General features: G+C 43.2%; 2 protein-coding genes and 3 non-coding genes across 5 annotated transcripts in view; 2 read left to right on the top strand and 3 right to left on the bottom strand.

Annotated features, from left to right (window-relative positions):
* Positions 1-2,917, top strand: part of LOC117142904 (protein pellino) — a 31,294-nt gene extending 28,377 nt beyond the window's left edge. Inside the window, exons 3-9 of the mRNA XM_033307186.1 lie at positions 163-394; positions 741-932; positions 1,000-1,188; positions 1,248-1,346; positions 1,409-1,562; positions 1,623-1,800; positions 1,873-2,917. Of these exons, the coding sequence (XP_033163077.1) occupies positions 163-394; positions 741-932; positions 1,000-1,188; positions 1,248-1,346; positions 1,409-1,562; positions 1,623-1,800; positions 1,873-1,999 (1,171 nt within the window). The 3' untranslated portion in view covers positions 2,000-2,917. The remainder of the gene's footprint in view (positions 1-162; positions 395-740; positions 933-999; positions 1,189-1,247; positions 1,347-1,408; positions 1,563-1,622; positions 1,801-1,872) is intronic.
* An 813-nt stretch (positions 2,918-3,730) lies between these two features.
* LOC117146137 lies at positions 3,731-3,895 on the top strand. The gene has a single exon (XR_004459755.1). It is a non-coding gene; the product is annotated as a U1 spliceosomal RNA (small nuclear RNA).
* Positions 3,745-25,754, bottom strand: LOC117144050 (protein Skeletor, isoforms B/C). The gene is made up of 13 exons (XM_033309021.1): positions 24,620-25,754; positions 16,502-16,578; positions 16,055-16,206; positions 10,199-10,310; positions 8,544-8,677; positions 8,395-8,479; positions 8,139-8,339; positions 7,582-7,906; positions 7,307-7,521; positions 6,978-7,249; positions 6,787-6,917; positions 6,567-6,730; positions 3,745-6,508 (listed from the first exon to the last, which is right to left on the bottom strand). The coding sequence occupies exons 1-13, from the start codon at positions 24,834-24,836 to the stop codon at positions 6,347-6,349; spliced, it is 2,247 nt and encodes a 748-aa protein (XP_033164912.1). The 5' UTR covers positions 24,837-25,754; the 3' UTR covers positions 3,745-6,346.
* Positions 18,492-18,656, bottom strand: LOC117146148. Its single transcript, XR_004459767.1, has one exon. It is a non-coding gene; the product is annotated as a U1 spliceosomal RNA (small nuclear RNA).
* On the bottom strand, positions 20,004-20,168 carry LOC117146126. Its single transcript, XR_004459744.1, has one exon. It is a non-coding gene; the product is annotated as a U1 spliceosomal RNA (small nuclear RNA).
* Positions 25,755-27,167: the final 1,413 nt, after the last annotated feature.

Genomic DNA, 27,167 nt, shown 5'->3' with positions numbered 1-27,167 from the left:
AATTGTGTAAACATATTGCCGACGTAGAACTTGACCCACAAAACCGAACGAATTATATTTGTTGAGCAATAATCCCGCATGCCAGCTCTCTTATCAACTCAACTTGCCCCACATCTGTCAGCAAATGTATCTCACACTAAATCGCTATCCGTCTCGTTGCAGCTACAATGGTTACTTGCCACAGGGAGATCGCGGTCGACGACGCTCCAAGTTTGTGCTCCACAAGCGGACGGAGGCGAGTGGCGTCAAGCGGTCCAAGCACTACATCGTCCAATCGCCACAGACCTCGAAGGCCATTCTGGATGCCAATCAGCATTCAATCTCGTACACACTCTCACGCAACCAGGCGGTAATCGTGGAGTACAAGGAGGACACGGAAACGGACATGTTTCAGGTGAGACAGCCCAAAGGTTTCCGGGCCGCCCGGTCCCCAGAGCTTCGGTTTCACGGTCTGACTTTGATGAATGTTGTTTGGCTAATTAGAGCCGCCAAGGCCCAGCAATAGTGCCCCATTCCTGGAGGTCAAAGGTCTGTTCTGTTGACTACTGGCCTTAGCTGGTCCCACAAAGCGACATTCAATATTCATATCAGTCTGGCCAGCAAAGTATCTCTTCCTGACTGACATCACAAGTGTAATGCCAATATTCGTCATTTATTTACTTTGTGATATATTGCCTAATCATTTCCTCATCCCCCATATTGCTCACACTCGACTAATCATGATTGCTGTTCGCCGCCAGGTGGGACGTTCATCGGAGTCACCCATTGACTTTGTGGTGATGGACACGCTGCCCGGCGATAAAAAGGATGCCAAGGTTATGCAGAGCACAATTTCTCGGTTCGCCTGCCGCATTCTGGTCAACCGCTGTGAGCCTGCCAAGGCGAGAATATTCGCCGCTGGCTTCGATTCGAGCAGAAATATATTCCTTGGGGTAAGTCGCCTGTCCATCCGGTAATCTCCTGCTGATTCTAATGAGATTCGAACTTGATTTTGCACAGGAGAAGGCCACCAAGTGGCAGGACAATGTGGAAATCGATGGCCTGACCACCAACGGTGTGCTGATTATGCACCCCAAAGGATCCTTCTGTGGCGGCAATGCCAAGTGCGGACTCTGGCGCGAGTGCTCCGTGGGCGGCGACGTGTTCAGCCTTCGCGAATCGCGCTCAGCCCAGCAAAAGGGGCAGCCGGTAGGTGAAATTTGAAATCCAATCCAATCAGTTGATTAAAATTCCAACTTTTCAACTAGATCTATGACGAATGCAACATTCTGCAGGATGGCACACTTATTGATCTCTGCGGCGCAACCTTGCTCTGGCGTTCCGCCGAGGGCTTGCAGCATTCGCCGGTTAGTATATCAATTACAAATCAATCATATTGCCTAGAAATTAAATAATTTATTATTTTCAGACCAAACACGATTTGGAGAAACTTATCGATGCCATTAATGCCGGTCGTCCACAGTGCCCGGTGGGCCTGAACACGCTGGTTATACCACGCAAAGTTAACATTGGGGATCAGGTGAACCAGCCTTACGTGTACTTAAACTGTGGCCATGTCCAGGGTATGTTGTAATGATTTAAGATATTGTGGCAAAATGTTCTAACTCTCTCTACTTTGGCAGGCCATCACGATTGGGGCCAGGACGAGAACACTGGCGCCCGCCGCTGTCCCATGTGCCTGGAACTCGGTCCGGTGGTCACCCTGTGCATGGGCTTGGAACCAGCCTTCTATGTGGACGTGGGCGCTCCGACGTACGCGTTCAATCCATGCGGACACATGGCGACTGAAAAAACTGTCAAGTGAGCGATTGAAGCCAGTTGTGGCTAGGAAATGACTCTACTAATTGCGGGTTTATCATTGGAATCTTACAGATACTGGGCCAATGTGGAGATACCTCATGGTACCAACGGATTTCAGGCCGTCTGTCCCTTCTGTGCGACGCCCTTGGATGGAGCGACTGGCTACATAAAGTTAATATTCCAGGATAATCTAGATTAAATATAAATTTAATGGATTAACAAATGTATTTACGTCTATATAGATACTGTAGTAATTGAAAGATGTCCAAGTTTGAAGCAGGCATTAAAACTAGGCTTTATTTATTATCATTAATTAACATTTAACGGCAACAGAAAACGGAAACAATTTCTGAATACTGAATTAAACCAACACACAAGAGGAGAACAAATTTAATTGAAGAAAATGTTGTATTTGTTGTGTCTCTGGCTGCTACAGTTTTGCATTATTCGATTGCTACTATATAATTACTGCATTATGTTTAGCAAAGCAATGCGATTAATTACGAAATGAGCAATGCCGCTTTCATCGCCCCATTATACACCCCATTCAGCGATCGAAATTGCATGTTAATGTTTCATGTTTGGTTTCCCCCACTGTATAATGTAAAAATGATTTGAAATTATGAAAGCGAGGCATACAAACGCAATGATCAGCAGCACACATCAACCATACGAATTAATTGAAATTGCATAATTGTAAAAGTTGAGACCGAATGTAAATCGCAGATATATTTATTGTGTATAATTGTGTAAAAACAAAAACAAAAGATTGAAATGTAATCGTTGAACCTAATTATTCGCAATCAATTGCAAATACCCAACATTTGCTATGGAACGGGCAACCAACCCATGAGCAGCAACATCATTTACGTATTTCTCACCAAATCTAGAGCTTACATTTAGATCGATGAATGATCGAGGAGGAGAACCTAACACACTTATAAACAACAATTAAACTTCAGCAATTGAAAACATGGTAAAGCATTATTCTAAATAACAAATAATAATGAAAAGTAAATATACAAAAACCGTATAAACAACATGTACAGTTTCGAAACTCTGTCAACAAATACGTATAAAAAGCGAAATCACGAAATCGAAAACATTAAGTATGATAGCATCGTACGAATGGCTAGATCTATATAGGTTTAAATATATCTGCAGCGATCTATGTATGTTGATATTCATTTTCTGTCCAAATCGCATTATACATTACTAAGTTAGTTAATATTACACCTTATTATTATACATTACGATTATGTGTATTATTATTTTGTATGCATTAAACACATTTGTGTGTTCATTCAATTTTGCGTTGCGGTGTGTTAACAAATCACAACATTGCAAAACAAAAACAAAACAACAAAATAGTTCATAATAAATACAAAATGTAAAATAAAAACTTTCTAGCAATACATAAACTAAATATGAGTTTTTACTTCTGGTGGATGTTCGAATTTTAATGTGGATACGGAAACTCTTCTATGATTAAACATTCGTTTTACTTTTTTACAATTTGGAAATGATTTTGAATATAATTTATATGGCAAAATCCATTTAGAAGTTCTTTGGTTCCATTGAAATATAGTCTTCATGTGAACAATTAGCTTTTCTTTTTTTAATTCATTACGAACATTTTTCTTTTTATTCCTGAGTTGCAAGTAGATTTTCCTAGAATAGGTTGATCTAAAAAGCATACTTTATTAATTTACGATCCTAAATATTTATTACTAAAAATATATCTGGCCAGAAGATTTGTTTACCTCCTATCGACTCAGCTGGGTCTGAAATGCGAACGTTCAGTGCGCATGCTAGTGAATTTTGTGTGGCATACTTATAGGGGTGCTTTATTTCGCCACGCGTTCGTTGCAATTCCCAACTGGTTTTAGCCGCTTAGGCATGGAAACCTTGCTGCCGAGCAGCGAGAAGCATACTTACCTGGCGTAGAGGTTAACCGTGATCACGAAGGCGGTTCCTCCGGAGTGAGGCTTGGCCATTGCACCTCGGCTGAGTTGACCTCTGCGATTATTCCTAATGTGAATAACTCGTGCGTGTAATTTTTGGTAGCCGGGAATGGCGTTCGCGCCGTCCCGACATTAATAATAAATTTCAACTAAAAATATAAGCAAAATTTTATGAAGGGGTCAGAATGTAGCTTGTTTTGAATAACAGCAAATTGTTGGATGATTTTGATTGTTGTTTTCTAGTTAGATTGGATAGTTGGATTAGAAAAAATCCAGATATTACCGAAAATGAAGGTGTTTTTTTGACATTCTATTCTATTCAAATGTCTTTTGTGGCAACAGCTTCATAAAAAGTCCCAGAAGAATAAAACCCACAGCATTTAAACAAAACATAGCCTTGTTTTCAGAAATTTATTTGTAGAATATTTGTTTTTGATCTTTTTGTTACGCCCTTTGATTTATCTTCAGGTGAAGCTTCTTATTATTGACATCATTCTTTTAATTCTCTACCATTTATTTGAACTGGCCAATGTCGTGGCAAGCTATCGTCAATTGGGATTTTTGCCAGATCTCTAATGCGGTCTGTATATTAACATTTAAAAATGGATTAGTTTGCTCCTCACCCTCTTAGCCAGCGACTCATGCATACATATCTATTTATTAAATTGGAGATTTCGATTTTTATTTTAATGAAATTACTTCGTTAGGTAATGCAGAAAAATGTTGCTATCTAAGTACGAGATGTTAAGTTATAATCGACATGGAAATTTTTATATTCTGGGATATACCTTGAAAGTCATATTCTTGCCTTTTGTTTAATGTATGTATATATGTATTTTTGTATATGTATATCAATTGAATATAAAGGTGAGAGTTAATTTATAAATCGTTTGATTCGCTTATCATTTTCATTATATCTGGACTTTTGTGCGCTTAGCTGCATTAACTATACAAAAATCAATTCGACTTATAAACCTGCTCCAGACCATTCTAAATGTCAATATCAAAACTCTCCACAGTTGTAGTTTATGGATCTTTACACTTTTCTGTATCTTTTTCCGATAATGTACATTACTACAGCATAGTGGCCATCAATGTGAAAACTTATATAGGGAAAGGAAACAAAGGACAGCAAAAATAACAAAAACTTAACAAACTTTAGTGTCCAATAGCTTTTTATACATTCATATTCTTAGGAAAAGTTAGTTCATTTATTTAAATTAGCTCATTTAATGTCGATCTTTTTTACTCCGGCTATACAGTTCATTCTGAATTTTTTCGCTTAAATCAAGCCACTGTCCAAAATGAATGCAAACAACTATCAAAAAGATTTGCCGTGCGTGCATATTTATCAGTTATAATATTACATATTCAATATCTTGCCAAATATTTCTGAAGTACCTAGCTTATTTATTTGTCCACTTCTTATTGTCGTACATCTTAGTTGTGGGTCTTTCTGCTTCAGTTACCATTATAAACATATCGCTTATTGTAAACATATACGAATATATATATATCATGCTTATATAAAAACACCAATTATGCAAATATAGTTAAAAAAGTTACAAGAAAACCATCTGATAACAAAAACTTTATCCCGTCCAAAGGGGGATTCATGTATTCCATTCTAAACGTGGCGTTTGATTTACATACATTTCATCTAATATCGTTACAAGAAGCACCACAGTAGTCAGTAGCATTAAATAACATAGTTCTCTTATTTGTCATTAGTTTCTTAGTACATTCGAATTGTGTAAAAGTATTGTATTGTCTGCGAAACTTTTTCAAAATTCACAATTGTGTAGATTTTATTGTCATACAAATTGCATCGATTTCTGCCCTTCCTATATCCATATAATTCTTATTGTACAATGTCAATGAGCTTCAGTTGCGGCCCAAATAATTAATTTGTTCGATATTTTATGTGTGTAGTTCACACACACTCAATTTCATTTATTTATTGTCGCAGTGTCGCGTTATTATTGTCGGCTTACGCTTTTATAGAACCGCATATTAAACATGATTCTGGTATCTACATGCCTTTGTAGGTTTCGTAGTAGTTGCTAGAAAAATTACAATTTTACTGTACTAGAGATGTAGATGTATAAGTAAATTTAATAAGTATACATGTAAAAAAGTAGAATTCCATACTCGTAAATGTACAAAAAGTTCTCGCTGCCTAGCCACAAAAATCTACAGCCAACAACCGATCAAGTTCCGGCCGTGGCTCAACACCCATTCGACGCCCACTGTAGCAGTACAGTGGGCCCTCACGCATGCACACACAATTTCAACAGTTTTACATCTTACGAATTATTTTCAAGATATGTTTTTCAGATGATATTAGCCTGGTTGTGAAAGTCGCCAAGTGGCCAAAAATTCTCGACAGATGAGTTTCCCAAATGCGTTCAGTGTGAAAAAATATAAATTCGTATCGAGAAGTTGGAAGTTGGATATGCTTGAATTTTGGGCGGGATATGGTAATGTTGATGGATATGCAAAGATCTGGATTCAGATCTCAGGACCTCATCTGTCGAAAATTCCGTCTAGACATCTAGAATTTAATCCACACATTGGCACTATCAGGCAAGTACGTGACCAAAAAACGGGAGGCTTGTCGCAACCAGGCTAAATACTGTGAAAATTCCGTAAATAATAAACTGGTGACTGCTGACTTTGGATCCCCCGGAGGCACCCATGTCCACAACGTTTATTTTCCAGCCGAGATTGTTATGTGTAAAGCACTGAAAAATAAGTTGAATATGGATTATATATACGTTTCGTTTACAATATCGCTCTCACCTGATAGTAAAGCTGATCGGGAGCATTTGTGGGCACCGTCCAGTTGAGATAACCTGGTTCACCATCCTCGCACTTAAACACCAAGGTTTTCATGTACTCCTCGAAGGTATCTATTTCTGCGGATCGATCAATGGTCTGGTGCTCCCATTCGCAATAACGACCACCTGATATAAGTGGGAATCATATAGTTTGGAATGGCACAGTCTGGATGAGGACTCACCTCCTGTTGGAATAGCATTGCCGTCCTCATCGTATTCCACACCAGCATAGGCCTTTTGTTTTCGCGCTTCCAGACCCATTTTCTGACCCAGTCCACCTTCGGGTGAATCCGTGATGTAGAACGGATGGTATCTGTTTTCAAAGAGATGTTTTTTAGTTTATGTGCTTATGAAGTGGGGTTTGCTAACGTACCTAGCTGGTTGACTAGGATCATTGCCGCCCTCGATGATAAACTCGTAGGTCAGGCCACGTTCCACAGTGATTTCAGGGATCAGCAGATCGTTCACATACCAGGCAATGCCCCACGAGGGCACCCCCGTAATGGAGGTATATCCGCGTTTGCCGCCTGTGGGTCCAATGCTGGCACGGAACTTCCTGACACCTTCGATCTTGCGCGTGGGCCATGGCCTGGGTCCACTCTCGTCCTTAACATCGTACAGTGAACTCTGGCAGGCATGATCGTTCTGAAAGATTAAGGTTATTTTTATAAATTTCTTAAATTTTTCGATGGGTGAACATACCCTCGCCGAGAAGTTGATGCGAATGTCGTCCTGGTTGTGATCACTGGCGGTGTGCGAGTGGGCATTGGCCTCCTTACGTGCATTAAGTGGTCCGATTGCTGCAATTACCGACACCTCGCGATCAGTCGGTATCGGAGCATCGTAGATGGCATCATTGGGCTGCAGGAGGCGCTTATACCGAATGCTGGTGACCCCATTCTTCCTATCACCGCTCACTGCAGGAAAAGAAGGGTTTTTAACAGGATTTTATTATGAGTAATTAATTTAATACTTACACACAATCACATCATTGCGTCCTCCGATTCTTTCGTCGGGACACGCACCGCGCTGGCCATCGCACTGGGACAAGTCCGAGATAAAGTAATCTTCTGCCCGGAACACACGGGTCGTGGTGTCGTAGAAGGCCACCACCACGTCGGACTGGGACATCTGGGCTCGACCATTCGCACCGGATAGTCCGAAGGCCATGTACTGATCCTCGGTGATGCGTCCGAAGAGTTCCACCTGCAGGTACTCGCCCTGGAGCTCCCACTTTATCTGAAGCTTATTCGGCAGGATCTCGCGACAGTTGCTGTACACCGGACGCGGAGTCGTCGTGGTCTGAAAATGCGAAATGGAGGCAGAGTAAGTGCGATTGGTCGGCTTGGGAAAGCGGGACATGCATGAGGCTAAGTCTAGTACTCACGGGTGAATACCACCATGAAGGCTAATGCGGCGCGCATAAGTCAAAGAGATATACATTATGAGTTGTGTGCAAATGGGCAAATGCTAGCATATGTATCGGGGCAATGTTCCGGCACTAACTATGTCCGATTTGGACTATCACACTTACCGTTATCTTGGTTTGTCCCAAGGCTGGTGGAACATCCAGATCCCGAGGTATATAGACATGTCCGAAGTTGTGCCTGTACTCCACGCACCACACAGCCAGCCAATCGATGTCGTAAACGGTCAGACTTCCCGGTAATTGGATCTCAATGTCCTCGCCCTGATAGCCGCGCAAGGGTTCCAGCGAACCACTCTCATTGGGAACCTAAGGTACATATATGGTTAAATATACTAGAAAGCTTATTCTTGGAGTCACTGACCTTTATGCCCATGATGTTTGGTTCGCTGCCATTGCCCACCCAAAAGTAGGCATCAGGTCCAGCTCCGTCGTAGTGCAGGTTGGGTCTGGAAAATAAGGAAGTACATTTAGTTAAAGTGTTTAAATTGCAAAACCTCTGACAAATCTCACATGTAGAAAGTCTTGGCATCCAGCACACTGATGTTGCTGGAACGTAGGCCGTGGGCCAGTCGCTTAAATTCGGGCAGTACCCGTGGCTTGGGCACATCCAGATTGGGTGGTATGAACACCTCTCCAAAATCAACCTAGAAAGGGGGTTAAGGTCATTAAACTTCACTTCTTGGGCATATCATTAAAGGTTAACGTGCACATCATGATTGTTGGGTTTTTTTTCTGATAGTTAAGGCGTGGCTGCGTGGTTGTTATTTTTCTACGTACATAATATATGCATACTTTACATCGCATCGCACCGCAGTTATTAGAAACAGCGTTGTCTCGAAAGTTTCAAAAAAGTATTTTAAAGGTTTCAGAGACGTTATTAAATTTATTGCCTAAATTCTTCAATGCTTGAATAGCGCATGTATCGTGTTTTAATAAGACTAAACTAGTCCTTAAAATACAGCTTAACTTTAAGTGAATGTCTTAAATTCTACATGTGATTTTTACGCGACACCGCGTCTACATTCGACGCGGTTCTAAGTAAGCAAACAAGCGCGTTGTTGTTGTATACCCAAAACATTTGTACATAATGTGTGTTTATGTATGCCCCGTGTGGGGCTGTCCCCCAACCGCCCACAAACCCCCAAAAACCCCCACACTCTTGGTAAAAAATCGGGCATGCGCGCTCAAAACTCCACAAACAACGCTCGCACACAGATACACACGGACGCACACAGAGGCAAACTAACCCCAATCTGGGTGCAACTGTGTGGGTGTGCGGCAGTCAGCCCCCAAGAAGTTTTTTGGCTGTCAGTCAATGGAAGGCAGCGTACACCCACACACATACAAAGGCAAACACACACAGTCGCGGAGGAGCACCCTGTATGCCACACAGATACACACGACTCCCCATCCATGTGAGTATCTGTGTGAGGTGGGGGGGCATGGGCATCTGGCTGTGTGTGTGTTTATATGCAACCACTTGAGTTAATCAAAAATGTCTGCTGTAATTTATTTTACTACGGCCGCCATCTTTTATTCGACCGTGCAGCGAACTCCACGGCAGCCCCCACTATTTAGCCACCCCCTCCCCCCTCTCAACTTCCTTGGAAAAACCCGATTCCAATTTTGGGGAATTTATCTGGAAATGCACTTGTTCGCCGCCTCCTCGTAGGAAACTTAAACAAAAGTAATTTTCCCAGGACCAAGGCAAACATAATTGCCAGTGGACGAAGGACATTGGACAGTGCAATTTGCATATTCAGCACTGTAATTAAAATCTAAAACTCTAATGAAAACAAAGTTCCAGGCGGCTGACCCACATTATAGGCAGCACAAAAGGATTAGTTTCCTTGGCAAATCCTTCATTTACTCTTAAACAAACGCGAGCGGAGAAACCAAATAACTGCCCAGCTTCCCATTTAATTTTTTTGAAAAGCTATTAAGACCATAATCGATAGCCGGGCAAAGCACAATGCTAAAATCTTAGTGCAGCTGCAGTTAAATGACAAAAATGTAATTACAAAAAAGGCTCTTGCCCGGCTAAGTACACACACACAAATCTGAGAGGATGGCGCGTGCCATCCGCAAAGAAAAGCGAAAACCGAAAAAAATAGAAAACTGAAAAATAAAGATACGCTGGATGGGAAGAAAGAGCGAGGACTCACCGTGAAGCGTCTGCACCACACTGACAGCCATCGAATGTCCTTAATCCTTTTGCCCATGGGTAAGCGCAGTATGATGTCCGTTCGGTTGTGCGCCTGCAGAATGGGTGGATCCCTGTGGGTGGTTCCGAAAGCGAGACGGATGCCGGCAACGAGAGAGATGCAGAGATACAGAGTTAAATGGGGTCCAGGGTATACTAAAGTAAACTATAAGTACAAGGCAAGCCGAGTGTGTGTGTGTGCTGCCCACCCATATTTGCAGCTTATTAGAGAAAGCAAACACAAAACCATAGCTATATTCCATTGCCAATTAAATGTACAGAAGTATTAGGAATTTAAGAAACCTTTTGGTACTCGGTTAAATTAAAAGGCTAAAAGGGGGAAAAGGCAAATTTGCAATCAGCCAGGAAAATGCTATAGATCGGACTTTGGTCTCGATTGTGAGATATAGTATTTGTATGCATGTTACACTGCGACTTGATGTCATTAAAATTAAAGCAAAAACCCGGCGAGTGACAACAAAACCAAAAACATTTCTCATTTTCGCATATTCGCATTATTTATGAGGCGAGCGCTGATGAAGATTTATGGCTAATGCAGCGAACCGAGGCATTACACACGTCTCATGCCCCACAATTTGCCCTCCTCCCGTTGCGATTTTCATTTTTCCAATGCATGAATTGTTATTGTACTACAATACTACTACTAGATTTTACAACTTTTTGCCAGCGGCTTTAAGCTTTAGCCAATTAGCGCCTTTTTTGGGCTTCGTTTTCAGCATTCAGCATTCAATAGTGCAAGTGCATTGTGTTAATGCAATTTAAATCTTCATTCATCTTCTTCATACATAGTTATATTATTTATTTAAGTTAATAGAACAGATGAAGACCACGAATCCAAGCTCTGCTGGTATATATGTAGAAGATTTATACTAAAGCCACTTAGTTTGGAAACCTATATGATACCTTGGCATTGGAATGAAAATAATCCCTTCGTTGGCTTAGCCAAGTGCAGCGATGGCTTTTGTAATCATGTGGATTTTGCGATGATTACATATCCATTACTGCACTTACTGCATCTCATTTCACTTGCGGGACGGAGCAGCAGCCCCGGGGTATATTAATAATCAACTTGAAGTCTAAGTATGCCAATCCCAAGGGGGCTGAACAGTCAGCGACTGTTTGCCCAGATGAATCTGTATCTGATGTCGCGGATGGCAGAGCCGCATCCTTGGCGGGGATGTGGACGAGCTGCTTGAGGGCGGCGCAGGATCGATTTATCGCAACTGGGCCAAGTGGCGAGTCAATCAGTCAGTTGGGCGGTTAGTCAGTCGCTGAAGTGGAAAGGTCGACGTCTAATGAATGTCGACGGAGGCCACGCAATCCGCATTAGACACGGCTAAGCACTTAGCCAACACCCTTGAACTGACACAATGACAGAGGTCCAAGATCCTTGTTCCCATTTCGAGGTCGTGTCCAGATTTGGTCCAACCAGCAACAGTTGCACCACCGCTCTAATGAGCCAAAACAAATTGAATGGCTCTGTGTCAACAGTGCATCAAATGTATCTGCTGGATACACAAACGCTATATGTCCCGCTCCTGATGCCAGCAATCCCAAGCGATTGGTCCTTTGTCTCCAGTAGTTCGGTCCTTCAGTCCTCCAGCTTCAGTTGCTCGAATTCTGTTTGCTTTCGATTCCTAGTTCCATTACAGTTTCCGCCTGGCAAATATGTTTGTTGCTTTATTTGATTTGCTTGTCCTCCCACTTGGCAAGGACCTCTCCGTTCGACATTTATTGATGCACTCAGGCTGGGTTTTGGGTTCGGATTACTTTGGGGCTGGTTGGCTGGCTGGCTGGCTCGCTCCGAGCATCGATTTTATTTTATTGCTCTCGTTCAGCTGGTTGAACAGCCACATATATGATATTTACATAAGTCCCTGTGCACTTTCACCCAATTAGTTTAGAATTCAGTTGTAGGTTCGTGCAAAGAGCACGCACAGGCGTCTTTTCATGTGTGCTGGCCCATTGACTAAGACCAAACTGGCCAACTTGTTGCGCTTGCTGACTAGCATTTGCATTCCCGCTCGATAAACAAAACGCACAACAATCGAGGCCATTTCGCAGACAATAAAACGCGCCAACTCAGCAGACAGCCCAACCATCCAATCATCCATCCAGCATTCAACCCCATTAACCCGCCAACTCATCAAACCCCCGCCCACCCCAATCTGAGCACAAAGCCCACTGGGAAACCACCACCGAAAATATTCTAAAATTATTATGAATATTTCATGTTTCCGTGACGAAGCGCCGCAGCCAAGCCAACGCCCCCGCATTTTTGTCACTGACACACCGCAGACGGATGGGTCCCCCGGACTACTCAATTAAATTTGTATTAAAGTGCCGTGGTCGGGGGCATTAATCACGACAACAACAATAATAATTAGTACGGCTTTTAGTATTTTAGGAGCGAAGAGCGGCTTGTTGAATAAGCAAAAGGATTGGGGTTCCTTAAGGAGCTGCTGAATATCTAAGTTAGCGGAAAATGCTTGATGAATAGTTATAAACTATTCTTCTTCCCAGATATATATTAAATTATTATTTTATTTTGAATAATTTAAATTTTGAATGAAATTACTGCGAAAAGATCGTAGACAATGCAAACCCCGCAAGGTGTGAAGATGAAAAGCATTGCCTACTTCTGAGCGCACTGAGGGTGAAGTGACAGCAACAGGCGCAACTACTTGAGTTCCCGGGGGATGGGATGGTATGTTGGGGTGTTAGGTTGGATGCCGAATGAATCCGCCAACTTTCTGGTGCTTAATGGAGTTAAAGGCAGTTGGCACATCAGCCAGGGGCGAAATCAGTCGACAGCCAAAACAGTTGTTCGTGTTGCGGCTGCGCTGTCAACGTTGATTAACACAATGAAGGATGATCCGGGTAGTGGGTGGTGGAGCTAAAGAATGGGCTGCCCGCTCGACAATGAAGGACAAAACTAAAACTTCATTTTGCTACTTTGCATGCAGCAAATTTTAATGAAATCTGCATAAATCAGCGCTAAGCGAGAAGGCAAGCGCCAAGGTGGCGGAGGAAGCAGCGGGGTTTTTGTACTGCAGATGCAAATGAGCAACAGCCAGGGGGTGGGGGTTGTTGTGGGCGGTGGGTGGTGGGACGCGGCGGCGGGCGAAGGCAACAGCATCATCCTCATTGTCATGGCAACGGGCGTTAATCAGCGCGGCGTCGCTTTTATGCTTCTCAAAAAATTCTAATTTAATTACTTATGCTCGATGCATCCATTGTGACACATGCCCCATCCAAGCCACCCACTCCACTCCGCTCCATCCCGCCACCCATTCCAGGGGGGAGGTAAAACGAGCGTGAACATAAAAAGAAGTGAGCAGCAGGAAAAGCAAGAGGGCACTCAGAAAAATATAGGCACACTTTACAAGTTTATTACTTAGAAGCTTAAAAAACTTGTTTGAGGAAAATAACAATTAGATTCTTTTTAGATTATATTTTATAATTTTTAAATCAAATGTCTTAATTTGTATATTAACTGGGCAATGCTTGGTTAATTCTAAACGGAAATAGACTTCTAATCGAAATTTCAAGGATACATCCCTTGTACTTTTTCTGTGTGCCGGAAAATCTCGCGATGCAGCAGGATTGGCAGCCCTTCGAGGAAGCCTGCCAGAAGCAGTTGTGATAATTAACGCTGATTGGCCTGCCCGAAAAGCTTAGCAGGAAGTCAGTTTTATGCCTGTCACTTGCCCTTCGTCAATCGGAAGGATGAGGATCGAGCTGCGTTTGTGGTGCTTCGGTTTCCAAACAGCAGAACCTGTCCCAATGCCAATCAGTTGCATTTATCAATTATCGCTCGGCGACGTCATGGCACACACACACATACGTACATACACATACATATATGAAAATCATTAGACATAATAAACGCGCGCAATTTGTTGGCTCAAATGCATGCGATTGCGATAGCAGCGGTGCGCCGCATAATACAGCAATCATCATCGTGCTAACACCAGTCCGCCCCACACCACTTTCCAACCCACCGTCGACCTTCAGCCACCCACCATTCAGCGCCACCCCATCCATCCATACCAACACGCATTTCAGAAGGTGCATGGGCAAACGGGTGGTATGGGTAATGTGTCTGAAAGCGTAAAAGCGTGCAATCGCTACGGCGTTCCGGGCTTCCACATCCCCTCTCCTGGCACAATGTTGCTCTTTGTCAGAAGGACAGGAAGGACGAAGGACTAAGGATGGGAGATGGGAGATGGGGAAATGGAAATGGAGGCGATGGCATCGTTGTACATTGAACTAATAAAGCCCGGCACGTGGCATCAACAATGAAACGCATTAAAGTCGATTACAATATGAATGCCCGTGGTTTGGGGCCATGGATTCGCCTTGGTTGTTTCTTCTGCATCGGATTCAAACCAACCAACCAACCAACACACACATCATCAAACGATTTCTCAAGCGCGAAACCGCGCCGAGCATTTCACATTTTCGCATGGGGAAATCCAGTGCGTAAACATCCTCAGGTTTTTCTTTGCCGCTTTCGTTTTGGGAGCGTGATTTGGGATTCGAAATGGAGACTGCGCACTGGGAATACAAGGGGAGATGGGAATCCGCTTTTCGGGAATCGCTTATGCCTATGCCTCGCACGATGCGCTCTGTTATTCTTGGGCTTGAGGAAATATTTTGCCAAAGATTGGATATGCAAAAATGGGCTAACCATAAGGATATGGTACGTGTTTAGGATGCGCTTTGAAAGAAAAATATTTGCGGCATTCAACGGGATGCCCCAGCCCAGTTGCCCAGTTAAACCATGAATATGAAATACAGCATTCACCAGAGTTAATGTCAATGCCAAGTGGAAAGCCACTTTACCTTTGCCTTGGAATACAGCTGGCGCAAAGTGGTTAGGAATAGACATATGCATGGGGATCTGGGAATTATGATGGGGCGGCGGGATTAGTTTGGGCCTGCATTGTTTGTGATAATGAAATATGCAATGCCCGATTCCTAAGCGGACAAATGACGTCAAATTGTGTGTGCGTGTCTTGGCTGCAACTCGGGATTAGGCCGAAAAGTAGCGGCAAGAGTGGGTGGTGCAGATTTTCAGCGGGCGGGGACCTGGCTAATACCCGCTTAGTGCGTTCAAGTGGCGGCGCAAGGAGACTGGCAAGGTAAATAGTTGAGTTGAGCGGCTTAACCTTGTGGCGACTCAAAGTAAATAGTAGCGCAGCACAGGCTGAAACTTCGCTATCTCTTTTCAACGCCCCACTTTCTCGGCTGCGGCTTTCTTTGTTCGCTGTTTACTGTTGTTGTGACTGTTTTTTTTGGGGGGGGGGGGGGTTTGGGGGAAGGTTTTGGGGGGAACGCCTCCTGCCCCACACTCACATGTGACCGCAAATCTAACGTGAAGAAATAAATGAGTTTTTCACATTAGGAGGCAACGAAGCGACACCACCAACGGCAACTTGCTGGGCCACAAAGGCGCCGGATGGCAAAAGGAATACGACAACGAGCACAAATGGCAGTCGAGATGAAAAATGTTTTTTAATTTTTGAAAGTGGTTTCATTGTCAGCCGTGCGTAACGTAAAGTCTGCAAGGATACGTCGGCAGGGCATACATTTGCCCAAACATTCGCTCACGTTCTGAGGAAATGGCCTGCTGCGCTCGAGTAGCCAGCACATCTCCATCACCATCGCCATCTCCATTTCCATCTTGGACAAGGTCCAGTCCGACCATCGATGGCTAGCCCCAAAAATGAGTGAGTGCCAGTGTGTGGAAACTATTGTATGGAGTGCATTATTGACACTGCGCTATACTCACATGCCCGTGTACTCCTCCGGGTAGGGAATGATGTAGCCATCGGGACTGGGCCGCGGCGTCCTGCCCACCCAGAAGAAGGCGTCCGGTCCGGTGCCGTCGTAGGCAAAGGATTTGACGAACAGCGTCGACTCGTCCACCGCGTAGATTTGACCCTGCGGAGAAAGAGTATGAATCAAATGTTCATAAGAAGAAACTTTTGAATTTGAACTACATATAGTTTAAAGATATATTAAAATACTTTCTAAAGCAAATTACTAGAATTCACCAAAGTTACCAAACAGGCTTTCGTGCAGTTTACTTTGTTAAATCAATTTACTTTTGTTAAACCAAAATAACTGAAGATGCTTAAAACGCTTAAAAAAACATAATATCATTACTTATTACGCAAAATTTCGCAAAGCTTATGTTGCCCAAGCAGGCGGTATTTATATGAAATATAAAACTCACCTTGATGCCATGGGCAAAGTTGGTAAAGTCTCCGATATAGCGACCGTAGTAGGGTTCCGGTGGAGCTCGTCCGGCGGCTGTGGATGAAAGGAACGGGTTGTGAGATCGTTAGTTGCAGCAGATTTAATTGAAACCGAGCGTCCAAAAAATACGTTTTCCACCTCATTCACAAACACAGAGGCGACACCGACGAACGAGACTTCAATGCGTTGCATTTGCAGGTGCTTTGGCTGCAATCTCTGCTAGGGATTCATAATCCGGAGGCTCAAGAAAATCGCTGGACACGGACAAAGAGCGAAGCCCGCTTTGCAAATTAATCCTCAGACGAAAGAACTTTGCCATACAAAAAGTTGCTGCCGTGACGATGTGCCTCCAACCATCCAATGGGCTCTGCCAGTGGATGATGGCTGCGAACGATGAAGATGACTATGATGAACTGGCTCTGTTTGCCAAAACTCTTGACAAGTCCCCGGGGGAGTTGTTGGCATGCCTTTCCCTTTGGGATTGCGCCATGAAATTGATTGAAAACCATGAAATATATTGAAATTCAATGCTAAGCTCGACTTGGCTGCCAGGGAACTTGCCACTAAACAATGCAAATGTATGCCAAATGTTTTAAAAGAACAGGAACAGGCAGACAGCCTCCAATTGATAGGTGTCAGAGCAGAGGTGGGTAACCGGAAGGGATGCAATTTCAGTTTAGTAAGCTGCTCCAATCCACAATCGTTGCCAGGGAATTCCCCAGAATGTCTCAATTTAAGATGGTAGATGGTGGCTGGTGGCTGGTAGCCACGACGACAGAAACAACAAAAGCGTAATATGAATTAAATCAACTAATGCGTGCATTAATCTCTGAAGTCCTGGCCCACCGAGCACGTGGCCCCAATGGCATGTACATATATATATGTATGTACGTGCTCGAGGATATTTATACAAAGTGATGACGAGCACGTTGACAACGCCCCACCACCAATAAATAAAGAGAAAAGCCCTAGGAAAAACCCCGATATAGTCACCGCCTGAGGCTGCCCGGCACACGACCACCGATGGTTGTTGTTAATAATGTTTGGTTGCTGCCTGGCTCGGGTTCATGGATTTTCGTGGAAATCAGGGGAGAGAGGGTGGAACAAATAATACTCAATGGCCATGTCTATCTTTCTGGCTGGCTGAGTGGATGTGTCTGGGGCGTTCGTCTCCTGATATTTCGTCACTGGGAGGCGATAAGATTTCCAGCAGCCGATAAAAAAAGGAAACGGAGCACAGACACAGTTGCCAAGCAGATGGCTTTATTTTTGACTTGTTGCCAGGTTCTCCCAGCAAAATTGATTGGCAACGCACAGCAAAATCAGCAGACATTGCGTGGCTGAGTGTCCAGGCCAGTCACTTTGTCAATTGAATTCGCCAAAAGCCGAAAGAGTCGTCCTAGTGTACCGTCCCAAGGACATCGAAGACAATAAACGCTTTTAATCCACTAATGCCCAGCTAGCAGAGGAAAGGATCGCAGACACATAAGCCCTATAAATTAACGGGTTGCCAAGGATACTTAGCAGGACATCCCCTTTGCCACGGGCTCCTGCCCAAAATCCGAATCTGCATATAACCATCAAATCAGAAAGGGTTGAGCCCGGCCGTCTCGCCCCTTGGTTATATCCCAAGCTAATCCCATCTCCAATCCGCTCGACAAGTGCCCTTGGGGGTGGGTTTCCAGTCCGTGTAACCACAGGCAACCAGTGCATTGCATTCTGTATCTGATTTCCGAGGTAGTAGTCTCGCTAGCTGTGGCGAACAACTGAGATGGATGGACAAATGATTGACTGACTTTCAGGTTGTGGTAAATATTTACACGAATTCATAAGGGGAAAAAGAGAGCATAATCCTCTTGCATATTATAATTAGGAAATATCTTTTGTGTATCAACTTATGATATGTATGTGCCAGCTTACACGCAATGGAATATATTATTAAATTGGAATTCGTATTTATTATTAATGTCGGGACGGCGCGAACGCCATTCCCGGCTACCAAAAATTACACGCACGAGTTATTCACATTAGGAATAATCGCAGAGGTCAACTCCGCCGAGGTGCAATGGCCAAGCCTCACTCCGGAGGAACCGCCTTCGTGATCACGGTTAACCTCTACGCCAGGTAAGTATGCTTATCGCTGCTCAACTCTGGGATCTCCATAGGCAAGCAGCCAGAACCAGTTGGGAATTATAGGCACTGTGTGCGAGTGAAAGGAGAAAGTAGGCACTGCTAGGGGTTGGAAAATTCAGATAGCCGCAGGTAGGCATTTTTCCAACACAGACTCGCACACATTTTCCGCAATTAACCGGGTGCGGAAATAATGTTATTAGAACTGCCGTTTGTATCATCATCATATTTATTCCCTTTATTTACTTAGCGACATCAAAGGAACAAACGATAATTAAATTCGCACTAATCTGCCCGTAATTTATTTTATCACATGCCCATCTTCGACTTTGACGTCGTCATCAACATCATCATCCGCGTCGTTCGGGGATTCGTTCAGTTTGGGTTCATTGGTTTGGGCTGAGATCCTGTAACGCACGCACGCACGACCAGGACACACGAAATTCCAAATCAAATTTTCATTTACTTCCGCAATAGACTCTTCCCGGCGAAAAAGTTAAGGGGACGTTGGGCGGAAAGCAGGTCGTCCTCCCCCTGCGAAGGACTCATTGGTTGGTGGGCCAACCTCATTAAAGCTCGGAAATATTCCTCCCCAGGAATGTTGTGCCCAGGTCTTCTGACGGGGGATGCTGCTGTTGGTACATCTGTATTTGTCTTTCCCACTGCGAGGGTGTGTGTGTGCGCCCCTGTTCGGTGTGTCTGTGTGTGTGTGTGTGGATGGTAAATCGAATAAAATTTAGCTGACTCAATAAAAATCAAAAAGCGTTAATGCTAACGATATGACTTTAACCTGAAACCGAGTAAATTGTTGCTTGTGTCAAAGCCAAGAGAATTGGCAGGGGACGACACCCGCCCGACCCTTCGATTTCACGTTTCTCTCGTCCTTCGCAGCGTGAATTTGGGCGGAAAGTCGGCAGGATATGGCAACTGGAAGCAATATTGCAACGTAATCTGACAGCGACAATTTTTTGTGCCGAACTCGGACCGACGACGACGACTGACTCCTTTCTTGGCATCGGAAACTTGGCAGGCAAGCGAGAGCGTTTAATAAATGATGATAAATAAATAAGGAAGCGCGAAAAAGGAGGCTGGACCGGTTACGTTTGGTTTGGCCACGGAGGAGCAAAAAGGACCAAGGCAGTTAATGGATGGAAGAATGGAATGGGGATGTTGAGGGATTTCTCCTAAAGGCCACATCTTCTTCCCTGCCAATGATCGATGATTGGGAGAAGCGCAAACTAGCTGTTAGTGGTAAAGACATTTGTTTAAATTAACTTACGCACTAACTTCTTCATCAATCTAATTATTAACTAAAACTAAGCGTTTTCTTTTCAATATTTATTTTAAATGTCGGGACGGCGCGAACGCCATTCCCGGCTACCAAAAATTACGCGCACGAGTTATTCACATTAGGAATAATCGCAGAGGTCAACTCAGCCGAGGTGCAATGGCCAAGCCTCACTCCGGAGGAACCGCCTTCGTGATCACGGTTAACCTCTACGCCAGGTAAGTATGCTTTTCTCCGCCCGATTCTGGGCTCTCCTTGAGGGATTTGCCAGAACTGTTTGGGAATTTTTAGCGCAGTGTCGGTGATAGTGCACCAGAAAAGTATGCAACAACTTCAGAATTCTAGGATATCGGTCCTGACCGGACTTCCTTGCCCGTAATTTGTAATTTAAGGACTTTAAGTCCTGTGCGTCCTGTGGTGCGCTATCTGCGCCCGGGTGACGCCAACACTCCTGGGAGATTTGTGTGCTTCCTGCTGCGTGGGCGCCGCCCATCGTCTTAGAAGTGGGCGTGTCCGCTCAGCTGGAAATCAGCGCATTTATATTTATTTCAATTTTATGACTTCATGTTAGCCGAATCCCAGCCACAAACGAAATGAAACTCAAATATGTACACAAAGTTTCAATGTGGCTGGCTGCCGGGGAAGCAATGTGTAAATCCGGCGCGGAGATTAGAACATTTTGCGCGGCAGCATCGCAGTGGGCGTGGCAGCTTTACACCCGCAAGGACATCGTCGCATCTCGCTCTGTCTGCTCGATTCGGCTATGGTGGTGATTTCACATGGGAACCGCACACAGATCCCCCAAAGCTGAAAACTCCACTTCGAGCATTTTGTACCCACTTAATACCTTAGTCCTTCGCCGGCAACAACAGTAACAACAACAACGATAACAACAACAGCTGCAGCAACAGGAGGCCGGATGGGCATCGCTTCTTCAGCGGCACGCTTGAGCTAATTTAATCGCCGCAAATTGCTCGACAATCTGCCCGGCATTAGAACTGCTCCACACACGTGAATTGCGAGCACCCCCGGCGTATACGGTATATGCGATATGGAATGGTATGACGTGGGACACCGGGGATGCGGAATTATGGCGTGGATTTGATATGGCTGCTGGTGTGAAGTAGATTACATTGGCATGGCAGCAGGACCCAAAAAAAAAAACAGTCAGTCTACGGACTGCAAACAGGCGATAAGCTTGTCAAAAACTGCACTTTTCCAGTTCCGCACAAACGAAATTTAATAAACATAAAATTGGTCAGTAATTGTACATGTTTTCCGAGGGTTTATTTAATTTTGTTTTAACTACAATATCTTCCAGGAACATCCTATCAAAGGGCAATTGATGCCAGTCCTTGATCAACGCTAAGCCCCACCATACAGGAACGTACTTTATCTAACTGAATTTATCTAGCTGAATTTTAATCCTAATTCCGCACAGCCAAGTCATGTTCATGTTTCCCCGAAAGCGCAAAGGGAAAGGAAGTGTAGTGATGTAAGCACAGCATTGCACAACCAAATCAGTTTGATATTTTCGCTGTTATGGCTGTGGTCTGTCGATGTTTGCGGTGGTGCCATTGCACCACTGCACCACCCACCGTGGACAATTGAAATTCAATGAACCGCACCACCGCTGCTCCAACTGCCAACTTCAATGGGCCAGCGGAATGTTACCAAAATGGCCAACGACGTTTAATTGGACGCTCCGTTTCCCATATGTGGGTATATAAAGATGCCCCGTTGAAATTGGAGCGAATCACCTATGAATCTGACTATGTGGGTGGATTGCTCAACTTCATTGATAGTCAAATTCGCATGGTATCGAGCAATTCAAAAACATTTGACACTGAGTATCATTTGGAACCGGATCTTGTTCATAAACGAGTGCCAGCGCAAAGCTGACATTAAGTGGAATATAACGATGGAGTTTTTAATTGCTTATTCCATCTGCCTAAGTCCCATGACGATTTCAATAAGTGTTTACTTTACTTTATCATGGTGGAAGCATTCCCCAATGAATACAAATTTAATAGTATCCATTTTTCGCTTCCCAGAGCTTAACATCATTATCAACCGGATGCCTTTTAATCTCATCGCTTTCGAAACAGGGTATCTCATATGTTCTAAGATTTTAAACAACGGAAATCGATTGTTTAAGTTTTGATTCTCCTTTTAACACATTTCCGGAGACCCTCCCAGCTAAAATGAACTCTAGTTAACCAATTCAATTGACAAATATGTGTTTTGTTGTTTATTTTTTGGGGATTTGAAAAAAAAAAAAACGTGTCATTTTAATGTTTCATTTCTCCCTAAAAATACTATTAACCCAACTTCCTGTACTAAAACAATCGATCGACTGTATTGTGCACGCATTCAGCAGCTTCTGTTAAAAAACTGGTTTCATTATTACATATTTATGAGTTTTGTCGCATGTATATATATTTACTGGTAACTGGATTCGCATGCGTAAGACGAGACACGCACTTTTAAGACCGCTCGATTGCAACGATTTCGACACACTTTCGTTTTTTAGCAGGCCTTTTTAATTTACATTGACGGCAAGTCAAGCGTTTCATTGGTTTTTTAACCGGCTGCAGTTCGCATGAATTTCATTTTTATATTCGTTTTTCGTTTTTCATTTTTTTTCATTTTCTTTGAGCTGTAAGTCGGTTACGTAAGTGCGAGACTGGGGCGACAAGATTGCCGCCGACTCACTTCTGTTTGTGTGTTAGTTTTGGGCCAAGACGGTTTCCACCTGGGAACTGTGCGGGCCAAGTACAAAGCTACTTGGTCTGTCAACCGGTTTCCACATTACACCATCACCATGCCCGAATTTTTTGGCAGTACCACTCGGCCGAGATATGAATGATTTACATAGTTCGTTTGCGGTTCATTGGCCCCTCTAATGCCTTATCGCGGTGTTTTGCATAATGCGAAGAGTAATTTCGGGCCATAAATAAGCATTTCCCTGCTCGCCGACAGTTTGCTCTGAATTTATAAGTAAATGTCGCGGGCAATGCCAAATGAATCGAAAGGAAAGTGGGCTCATTAGTCAGCTAGAAGATATGAACAAAGAGCGCGAATTTAAACTGCTTCGCAGGGCGGTAATTGACAGTTTCAACCCACAATGGGTAACTTCAAAACAGCAACCATTCAGCTTTTGGCCAAACTCTCGTTCCCACATTCAAATTGCTAGTACCTCTAGCACCTGAGTAGGTCTGTGTTTTTTTCTTTTTGCGTGACCAATTCTGGTTCATTGAACCCCACTGACATTACGTCACTGGGCAGTTAAGAGCGGACCATCTAATTATGGCAATTAAGTAGTCATAGCCATAGTTTTAAAATATGCAAAACAATGGGTATGCTTTGATTTAGAATCGCTCATTTGCATAATTTATTCGCACGATGCTAAATTTGGGCGAAAAGACAACAAAACTAGTGTGAAGAGCTCGAAAAGAATGCCAATGAATTTCGTTGTATAACTTTCTTTAAGGAATGCCGCATTGGTAATTATGATCTTGACTGTGACGAGTTTTGGCCCAGATTCTGAAAGCGCACAATGTGTCATGTTGCAAACAAACTATCTTGAACGGTGATAATTGATATAATTGGAGTCTTTATGCACTGAAAATCGTGGCACATTTATCTTTTGAATATTTTTTTTTTAGCAAGACAGCCTTAATTTTCTATGACATGAAAACTAAAAACAAACTGAAGGTAAACCTAACTACAACTGAGGTATTTGCTTAAAAAAGTTAAGTACTTTGTATAATAAATCTTGCAAGACGTTTCGTTCGATTTTAATTGCAGCCTCGTGATGGGTGCTAATAGCTTGTACAGGCATTTGTTTTTCAGCTATAAGCCAAGTTTTTTATGGCATTACAAGGAAAACTTAACGTATGAAGATGATGCTACTTTCCTGGTTGAAAACTCATTAAAAGTACATCATGGCCCGGAGCTGAAGTCATCTGCGATACATTCGGCCTTTTATTGAGTTCGCACTCGCCAAGCCTCAATTGAGATTGAGCAACTCTCGAGGGTTTTTGAGGTTCGGCGAAAAAAAGCGGCACTCGAATTAATTGAGGTTTCGTTAAAGTATTCACTCTTAACCAAGTTGCCTAAGGCCAAATTCGTCATACTTGCGACCTGGCTTTGGCACTTATTGAGCCATCTGGTGGATGTGCCGACAAGCCACAAGACAGCATTTATCTCAGCATTCTTAATGAATGCCAACGAAAAAAAAAACCGAAAGTGTTTTGCACGCTGCCTCATCAATAAATTCAATTCGCATGGAAGCTATTCTACCGAAATGTTAAAAATGTTGAAATCCTGTGAATCTTACATATTAAAATGGGGTTGCAAGTTCAAAGAGAGGATTATAGTTGACCTACAGGTCGTATGAGTAATGTTTAATTAAATTGTCACACAGTAAACAGAAAGGAAATTATTGTGAAGCACTGTGCAGGATTACTGAACAAACTCCAATTTTTTTTATTAAATGAATTGGAATAAAAATAGACCAGCATTAATTGGCGACCTTCCCTGCTATTATTATACATCTTCTTTCCGATTCTGCAGAATTAATTGGTGACCTTTCCGCTCCTAATAAGTTGACCCCTCGCTGTCTGATGGACACCCACGGGACACGCGGAAGGAGGATGGGTGCCATTCACTCACCTTGACAGACGTGGCATTGCAGGAGCACTGCAACAGCAGCAACAACAGCGAGCTGCGACCATGTGATGATGATGGGTAATCCGCGGGCAGTCGGCGTGCTCGTCCTGGTCGATGGTTTTATTGTTGCTACTGCTGCTGATGGGGCTTCCGCTTGTCCCTGACGACGCGTTTTCCACGAGGTGGTTTCCCTGACCAACCTGCTCGCTTTCCTCCACATTTTCGGCTGGGCGATTGAAACAAAAGGCGGAATCAAAGCAAAAGTAATTTCGATGGCTCCCAAATTTTTCCACTAGTATCGAACTTTTGGATGCCTCGACGGTTCCCAGAATCCTGCGCTTGCGTGCGTGGGTGAGAATGCCCGGGGTTCTGGTTTTCCGGGCACAGGTGCTGCCAGGCGGGGGGTGGGGCTCAGGTGGGAGTACGCAGTTCCGCGACTTTGTTTCAGATTAGGTTTTCTTAATTTTGGTGGGTTTCCTTCAAGCCAGCCAAAGAGCTTGGCGGCAAAGTGTAGTAATCCGTAGTCCTTGGCGAAGTCCTTGTTTCGAGGTCTCAAAGTGCGCTATATACACACATGCCTTCGCATATATATACATTTATCTGTATGTACTGCAATTCAGTTGGTTATTAATTTTCTGTTTACTTTTTGTATGTTTTAACTTGTAACTTTTAGTTGCATAACATTTGCTTTTTGCATTTGCAAACAACGGAATTTACGAATAACGCACTTATGAATTTCTTTCAGAAATTTTTCTAATTATTGCACAATTTTCACATTAATATTTATTGTAGTCGAGCTTAAACGCAATTTACTTTGAGTAAATCTTGTGTTTGGTTTTATTTTAATTGATTGTGTTAAATAAACGGTACAAAAGAAACGAAAAAGTTTTATTTTGGGCTAGGCCCATTCTCGTTCTAACGGGTTTTCAGTTCGCGCACTATTTTTATTCGTTTCTACATGGATGCCAAACTTATATGAGTAAAATAATAGTTGATTTCGATATCCGGCTTAGGTGCAGTAGTCGCAGTCGGTTGCAATTTCGGTTTGGTGCATCCTCTTCTTGTTGTGCAGATTTTTTCAGCGCCAAAGTGGAGGAAAGTGATGCGGGAAAAAAGCGTTACGCGCGTCAGGGCGAATCAAGCTTCGGACTTAGTGTGACCGCAGCGGGAGCAAAGGAATTCGCTTTTAGTGTGGCTGCACTCGCGTCCCCGAAAGATACCATGCGGTGCTGTAAGAAATACCAAATGAAGTCATTATGGGTTGAAAATATACCGCAAAGCAGAGGCTTTTTTTTAAGGGGGATTCAATTAAGTATACTTTTAATTAAATAAAAAAATTGTCTGACGATATTAAATACATTTTTTAATGAATAACAGGCACTTGAATTTTACAAATCGTAACGTTTTGATTGAAATTTCGGCTTTGTGCTGCAATTTCTTTTTTAAATTATATTTTCAAAACCTGCCGCCCCCAGCGACCGTTAAATTCAAAATGCTTGTGCTGAGAGCAAAATTATTGAAGAAAAGTAAAAGCCTCGTTCATTTGTTCATCTGTTGTCCTCACACTGTCTTTAGTGCAACCGCAAAGGCCACAAAAACATGACAGTACGCACAGGAAAACAAGCATTGCAAATGACTTCGCAACTGTATGGAAAAACGGACTGTCCGTATGCGGTTTTATTGTGCCAAGTTAAAATATTTGCATTTGCGGTCTAGTCTTTTTGCATTTCCAACCACCAAATAATCCCTTCCTTCAGACTCTGTTTGTGGGCACTCTGTGTATATTTTTTTTAAGGCTGCAAGAAGGCACCGAGTTCATTCTTGCAGTCATTTAACTTTAAAGTTTTGGCCATAGTGTATACTGAGATAAGGAATGATAAGTAGACAAGGGTATAGCATTGGAAAAACAGATACTGGAGTGAGGTGAGGGTGAAGAGTAAAGGATTATGTGGGAAGTGGAGGGCGTTGCGCATCCGGCAAAACAGAAAGAGCAAAACTTTTACTACAAGCGCGTAAACACTGCAATTTCTGCACGTGGGGGAGTCTAAGAGCATTAAGGGGAGGTAATCCGGTAGTTGCGAATGGAATGGAAACCGGATTCTGCGCATGTGCTCTTCTACGAATGCGTAAATTATGCACATAGAGGAGGATATCACTCAAATTAAAAAGTAAAGTTAGAATAAGCAATAATAACAGCGAAATATGTATGGTATATATCTTATATTCTGCTTCGTGCACCACAATGCGCATTATTTAATGATTGTTTTTTATTTTTCTGTTTCGAAAGAATAATTATTTTGATGATAAAGAACATTCAAAATATTACGCGCCAAACTTGAATCCAAGTTCTTCGCCACGGTTTGAGGGCGCAGTAAAATGTATAATATTCCTGCGGGATATTTCTGGAACTTTCACAATCGATATTCGCTGCGTAGACATCGATGCTGCCGCCATCGACTTATGTACCATCCCTACGCGCAACGGTCACTCTGATTTCATCAAACGGAACGGACGTGTTTCTGCAGACTATTTACATTACAAAATTGTTTGT

Source organism: Drosophila mauritiana, chromosome 3R, assembly GCF_004382145.1.
Source record: "Drosophila mauritiana strain mau12 chromosome 3R, ASM438214v1, whole genome shotgun sequence".
Taxonomy (NCBI): Eukaryota; Metazoa; Arthropoda; class Insecta; order Diptera; family Drosophilidae; genus Drosophila; species Drosophila mauritiana.
Note: the sequence above shows the minus strand (reverse complement) of the source record. Positions and strands in the feature narration are given on the sequence as shown.

Coding starts and splice junctions, on each gene's coding strand:
- LOC117144050 (XM_033309021.1), bottom strand. CDS start 24,836: ATGTGGAGGAAAGCGAGCAGGTTGGTCAGGGAAACCACCTCGTGGAAA. Junction 16,207..16,501: donor ACTTTGCCCATGGCATCAAG/GTGAGTTTTATA, acceptor CTTTCTCCGCAG/GGTCAAATCTACGCGGTGGA. Junction 6,509..6,566: donor CCGATCAGCTTTACTATCAG/GTGAGAGCGATA, acceptor CTTATTTTTCAG/TGCTTTACACATAACAATCT.